Source organism: Danio rerio, chromosome 25 (genome assembly GCF_052040795.2).
Source record: "Danio rerio strain M-AB ecotype USA chromosome 25, GRCz13ab, whole genome shotgun sequence".
Taxonomy (NCBI): domain Eukaryota; kingdom Metazoa; phylum Chordata; class Actinopteri; order Cypriniformes; family Danionidae; genus Danio; species Danio rerio.
Window position 1 is genome coordinate 35007501 of NC_141045.1, and position 7500 is coordinate 35015000.

Here is a 7500-nt window from a genome sequence, read left to right on the forward strand (position 1 = left end):
ATCCCATATGCAAGATCATCTGTGTCAAGATGTCAGCAAGCTGTCGGCTTAAACCCATCATCTTCTTGAGATGTTTGTTGGTGTTTTCCCTCTCTTTCTGTGACACTGTTAAAGAAAGCCAGTAGGGTGCTGTGGAGACCTTTCTAGTCAATGCCAGCAGGAGAGAAATCCCATTGTTTCTCATGAGTTGCCATGACTGTCCTCCGCAATGGAATTCCTTAAGAACTGCATATATTAGTTTCGTTTTAATGTAGCCGGATTGAATTTGCATGGTGCACTTTCATAGTAGATTATCTGTTTTGTTTTTTCTTTCCCAGTCTTACATGTGACTTTTGGGACAATGAGGCTGAGAGTGCGTAAAGCATCTCAGCAGCGGAGCGCCACCCCGTCCGCCCGGACCGTCAAGACCAAGAGGAAGCACTCCGAGGTGGAGCACAGTTTGTCCACTGAAGACGCCAAGATGCAGAAGCGAGACACGGGCATTTTCTCCACCATCAAACGCTTCATCAGAGGCAACGCCGTCAAGGTTTGCATTCAAACTCCTCAAAATCGTCTCAAATTTGAGTGTGGTTTGATTTGAACTAGGGCTGCACAATATATCAGAGGGCTGGGTGATACAGCAATAAAAAATGATTACGATATAATGTTTCCTATCATTTGGTATCGATAATTATTGAATATTTTTTTTACGATACATTTAGAAATAAAGTCCAGTAGTTTTTTTTTGTTTGTTTAACCACTTTGATTTAACATTACTAAGGCAAATAGTTTGAACAGGAGGGCTTAAGCGATGAATTGATTTTTATTGATAACGACTCCAGTGTGAAGTTCAGAACGATTTGTTGTTCAGGACTTTCCTTCAACCTGAAGATGGCAAACCACCTTTTTCCGGTGGAGCACCATGGCCTTAGACTTAGAGCCGCCCTGGTGCATGGACATGGACCTTCAGCATGCAATTCACTAGCCTAATACTATGTTCACACCAGACGTGGAACGCGCGGATAAATCATGCTTTTCGTGCGTAAATAGCCGCCTGAATATTTGAGTTTATTAGCTTCATACGCGCGTCAAACCCCGCTTCATTTGCGTCAAATTCACATCAGAACAGACGCGGATTCGCGTGATGGGCAGGGCTTCTGTCTGCCCGAAGACTCTAGCTTCATAGCTAAATGGCTAACATGGATTTTATGAAGAAAATAACAGTGTTTATGTGCTTTATGAAGACTGAAAAACAGCGTCGATACGTTTAGGGTCGTGTCTGAGTCCACTACATTCTTTCAGAGGTGCATCCAGCTCTGTGAGCTCATAAACTCCTCCAGAAACTTAACCTGGATGACTGAGGCTTTCAGCAGTGCTTCTGACTGAGCCAAGCCAAGTTTGATGAACTGTTGTCAGTGAAGGCTGGAGGATTTCTCTCGGAACACCAACAACAGGTTCTACGTCACAATCACGCCCCCACAAGAGCAAGCTTCTGATTGGTTAATGCGGCGCGAATGTACGCTGAAGTTCAGATTTTCTAAATCGAGAGATTCGTGGGAAACGTTAGTGAAGCGCGTCAAACGCGCAAAACGCTCAATTCCCTCCGCGCCATTCGCGCAATTTGCATCATTTACGCCTTATCGCGCCGCAGGATGTCTATTCGCGCGTTTGCATTGACTTAACATGTAAATCACTCGGGCTTGACGCGTCTGGTGTGAATGCAGCTTAATGTGTGTTATTTATATAAACTGATATAACACTAAATAAAAATGAATAAGCCTCTGAATGCATGCTCATTAAAGTAATCTTGAAAAATACTGACAATAATAGACAACTGAATTTTATTAGTTACTAATTAACATTATTTGTTGTTATTAACTTTTTTTTTAAACGATTAAATCACCTGAGATTAATAATATGGTTTTGTGGTTTTTAATAAACTGATGTTAGTAAAAAACTGACAGACTATGGGCCCTATCATATACCTGGCGCAATGTGGCGCTATGTGGCGCAAGGCGCGACACAATTGTTATTTGCTAGTTTCAGCTCGGCGCAAGAGTCGTTTTGACGTTTGCACCATGCTGTTTAAATAGCAAATGCATTTGCGCTCATATGTGTGCCCATAGGCGTTTTGGTCTAAAAAAGCAGGCGTGTTTTGGCGCTTTGCTATTTTGAGAAACTATAATAGTCTGTTCTTTAGACCAGAACAAAGCCGGTCTATTGTCCGGCGCAAAGTGCGCCTTGCTTACACACTGCTTAATACATACAAGATGTAGAGCAATATGCAAATATCTTTACATATGAAAAATAATTAGAATATTAAGGATATATATAGGATATAATAAGGATAAATATATAGGATATAAATATAAATGATTAAAATATTACAAAACATATTATTTTCCAGCCTACATAAATATGAAAAATCACTGCCTTTATGCCTTCATCTCGGCAGGCTTTTTCAGTTCTTTCAATTTGCTTTTGTATAATGTTTTTATTATTATTAGCAGTATTATTTATTATATGCATATTTATATTTGTTTTATTAAAAACAAGCTTAGATTTGTCCACCTGTCAGGTTTCAGACCATATGGGGCACAGTATGTGTTTTAGGATATAACTCAGTTGTTTGACCACTCTTTGTTATTATTGTTCATTTATTTGTTTACTGGAAACTAAAACTGAATTTAGAAATAGTTTTGAAACAAATATTTGCGCTTAACAAACTAAATTAATTATGTATAGGCTAATTGATGTCTGTGCGTACAAGGTTTCCCTATCCACGAGAGTGAAAGTAAATTATGAGATGCCTTATCTCTCATTCTCGCGCTGTAGATGCTCTGTTTAACTGTTGTCTTGCTAGTGAAATGCTCAGTTTTTCCACTTACACTTTCTTTACGTCATGTAAATAGCAAATGTGCCATGGCGCGACGCAACTGATGAGATGGAATGGGAGATGAGACTTTGATTGGTTTATTTTCAAAACACACCTATAACTCATTAAGAAAATAAACTCAACCCTTTAGATAAAAGAGGACTTTTCCATCCTTAAATTAGGAAGTGGATTCTGGCAAGCCCTAAAAGCGTTTGTGCCCTGCGCTTTGCGCATGGACCGTCAAAATAGAGCCCTAGGTCAGATTAATATGAAAATGTTTGCTTTAAATTAATTCACTTACTGTAAGTGCTGTAATGAGCAACCACTGCCAATACAACAATCTGAATATTCTTTAAAAAAGCTATTAATTTAACTAATAAGTTTAACTAATAGATAATTATTTACAGTATTTTTGAATGTCCACGATATCAATATTGTCCATTATCAAGATATATTTATCATCGGCATATGTCTAATATTCAGATGAAGTTTATGCGTTTTAACTGCTCTAATTGACGTTGGCAGGACTCATTGATCGATCTGTCTTTGTGTCAGGTGGAGCAGTGCACTCCTGCGAAGAGAAGCCGTGTTGACTGTGATTCAGACAGTAATCTGATCACATCCACTCCGACCGGTGGAAACCTGCCCAGCAGAGCAAACCCCAAAACCCGCAGGAAAGGCCCTGTCAATGGAGGTAAGAGATGCTGAGCAGGGCCTCAGACTAACATTAATACATTTGGTGTCACCACACAAGTGATATTACATGTTTTGTATTTTAAAAATGCACTTTTGAGTTTTAAATGAGTAGTTTGAATTTGTATGTAGATTTGATTATTATTATTATTATTGTTAAAAAACAGTGTATGTGAAATTGGGACAACTTAAATATTCTCTGTTCTTATTAAAATGAACCATTGGTGTTCCACTGAATCATACAATAACAACACACATAGCACACTATGCTTTTAAATACTAATGAAAAAACTAGTGTACGTTTTAAATAAATTAGTTTAGGTTTGATGTTTATAATAAATACTGTTTATTTTGAATGTCACTAGTTTCAGTTTGAAAGTACTATTTTTAATATTTTATTAACAAAACAGCAATACACTACCTGACAAAAATCTTTTCGTCGATCCCAGTTGTAAGAGCAACAAATAATAACTTGACTTCTACTGCATCCCAATTCTAACAAATACTGCAGAAGAACTTTTGGAGCCAGCATGTATCCAAGATTCTTACAAAAATCAGTCAAGTTTGGTGAAGGAAAAATCATGGTTTGGGACTTAAATTCAGTATGGGGTGTGCAAGAGATCTGTAGAGTTGATGGCAACATCAGCAGCCTGAGGTATCAAGACATTTGTGCTGCGCATTACATTATAAACCACAGGAGAGGGTGAATTCTTCAGCAGAATAGGGCTCCTCCTCATACATCAGCCTCCACATCAAAGCCCCTGATGGTCAAGGTGCTCCCGGATTGGCCAGCCCAGTCACCAGATATGAACATTATTGAGCATGTCTGGGGTAAGATGGAGGCATTGAAGATGAATTAAAAAAATCTTGATGAACTCTGGGAGTCCTGCAGGAACGCTTTCTCTGCCATTCCAGATGACTTTATTAATCAGTGATTTGAGTCATGTCAGAGATGTATGGATGCAGTCCTCCAAGCTCATGATGGAGTCAGACACAATATTCATTCTGTTTCCACTGCAGCATGACTTTATATTTTATACTGGACATCATTTCTGTTAAGTGACAAGACTTCTGTCTAACCAAAGTCAGATCTTACTGTCCTAGTTAAATAAAAAATCAAGGCATGATCATATTTTATTTTGGTAAAATAAGCGTAATCTAGAGGCCTTTGCCTTTCATATAAGACACTTCTAATACCAAATGATCAACTAGAAGTCAACTTATTTTGTGTTGTTCCTGAAACGTGGATAGACGACAAGACTTTTGTCAGGTAGTGTATGTAGTTTCTTTCATTTCTTACTGGTTCTGCAAAAAAAAAAAAAAAAAAAAATTATATATATATATATATATATATATATATATATATATATATATATATATATATATATATATATATATATGTTTTTTTTAGTTATTGTGTTTTTATGTTATATTCTAATAAATACGCTCATCACAGTTTAGACACCTGGATTAATTTTCCTCTTCCATATACAAAGTAAGTAAAACACAAGCAATAATTCAAGAATAAAATAAACAAATTATAAGCAATATCTCAGATAAACACAATAACACAAATATGCACATTAAACTAACTGTAGTTTTTGAGTAATACATTTTTGGTGTTGTAGTTGTTTCTTAAACTTCAGGATCAAATGTAAATTGAGATCTAGTTGATTCAAAATGTAAGGATTTCATGTTGATGATTCTTTTTTTTTTAAGCTGCAAAAGACAACATGTGAATTAGGATGTTGAATTTAAAGCTCCTGTGAAATTAAAATAAATGTTTATAGATGTCAGTTTCAGTATGTTAGTTTTAAGCATATCTATAAGCTAGTGGGCTCCAAAACGATCACACAATCCGTGCTTTGAAGAAATAAACCTGTTATTAACATCCAAAGCTTGCAGTTCATCACCTCATCATATGTTTGGCAGAACACTCAAGCAGCGCAACACATTTAAAACCCCTGAGTGTGTCAGCAGATTCAGAAACGGTGTACCAGCCTTTTCAAACTTATTTTCGTCCTCAAATGAAGAACAAACAATAACTTTGTTTCTGGTATACCAGGGCCTTTAGTGTTGCTACTATAAATGCTTGCTAAATGTTGGTGATTTGCATATTGAAATGCCTTGTGACTGTTTTATTGTTGTGCAATGTTTTTTTTTTTCTGATTCAATCATTTAGTTACATTCAAGCCCTGTAATCAGGCTACTGTACGTTTCAGAGACCTGGTTATAATTTAGCTGTGTCATGAAGACTCTGTTTTCTTGGTGTTTTAACATTTCCATGCTCTTTTGCTCAGATACCATGACAGGTCAGAATAAACCAGTGAAGCCCAATGGGAAGCTGGAGGTGCAGGCGGAGACTCCGAGCAGTCCGCCTCGCACCACTCTCCTGGGCACCATCTTCTCTCCTGTTTTTAGCTTCTTCTCGCCCGCCAACAAAAACGGTAAGCACCCGTGATCTCACTTGTCAGCTGATGAATGTTTTGTATGTGGCTAAGAGACACCAAGATATTTATGACCTAGTCATTAAGATCTTAGTTATATACAAGTTATTTATCAAATGTTGAGAATTGAACAATCATATTTATTTTAAATATACATTTTATTTATTTATATATTTCAGGGTGTCCCTCTGTCACACTCTGTTTGGGCCCAAATGACCTCAGAATTTCAGAGTTTGATATTCCCTTTGACGTCTTTATTAAATTATCTTCAAATCTGACGTTTTATAGAGTCTCTTTTAAAGCAAAACCAATTCCATTTTAAATGATCTGAACTCGAGGATGAATAACAGCTGGAGCATTGACTGGGAATGCTGTTTATTGTTAGTCTAAAAGAGGACCATAAAACCAGATCAAGACTATCAGAGAATTCACAGAAGCATATATAAGAAGCAGTATTTTTAAATCAAACTTCAGTGTTTCTCAGCTTAATCGTTCTTGCAGAATCTTCATCACCGTCATGTCCAGCTGCTGCGTTTAAACCGGTGCCACCTGCTGCAAACTGAACCAAAACAATGCATTTATTAATGAAATTGCAGCATTTTTAATTGTGTGGGCTGTTTTTAATCGCCCTGTCCCCGTCCTCCAGCTACGGCAGGCTCCGATTCCCCAGGCCAGGCGGTGGAAGCTGAGGAGATCGTGAAGCAGCTTGACATGGAGCAGCTTGAAGAAACCCCGACCAGCACTACCACAGACGGCCGAGACCTGACCTTTGACCCTGCACTAAACCCCAGACCGCTGCCTCACATAGACACAACAGTAGAGGAAGGAGAGATCGTCACAGAGGCGGATATGCCACCTCTGACTGGTGAGTTTCTGGGATGTAACAATGTGTATAAACAGTTAAAGTCAGAATTATTCGCCTTGCCTTTGAATTTTCTTTTTCTTTTTTAAATATTTCCCAAATGATGTTTAACGGAGTAAGGAAATTTTCACAGCATGTCTGATAATATTTTTTCTTCTTGAGAAATTCTTATTTGTTTTATTTTGGCTAGAATAAAAGCAGTTTTTAATTTTTTTAAAAACATTTTAGGGTCAAAATTATTAGCACCTTTAAGCTATATAGTTGTTTGATAGTCTACAGAACAAACCATCATTATACAATAACTTGCCTAATTACCCTAACCTGCCCAGTTAACCTAATTAACCTAGTTAAACCATTAAATGTACTTTAATCTGTATAGAAGTGTCTTGAAAAATATCTAGTCAAATATTATTTACTGTCATCATGGCAAACATAAAAAAAAAATCAGTTATTAGAAATGAGCTATTAAAACTACTATGATCAGAAATGTAGAAGAAATCTTCTCTCCGTTAAACAGAAATTGGGGACAAAATAAACGGGGGGCTAATAATTCTGACTTCAACTATATATATCACAAAATAGCACAATTTCTGTAAATCAGATCAATTATTATTTAAATTACTTTAGCCACGTATAAGAACTAT

General features: G+C 36.9%; 1 protein-coding gene across 1 annotated transcript in view; it reads left to right on the forward strand.

Moving 5' to 3' along the window:
* The window catches only part of ctdspl2a (CTD (carboxy-terminal domain, RNA polymerase II, polypeptide A) small phosphatase like 2a), a 24337-nt gene that overhangs the window by 4937 nt on the left and 11900 nt on the right, over window positions 1-7500 (forward strand). Inside the window, 4 exon segments of the mRNA NM_001077544.1 lie at window positions 318-526; window positions 3410-3548; window positions 5848-5994; window positions 6641-6859. Coding sequence (NP_001071012.1) covers window positions 341-526; window positions 3410-3548; window positions 5848-5994; window positions 6641-6859 — 691 coding nt within the window. The 5' untranslated portion in view covers window positions 318-340.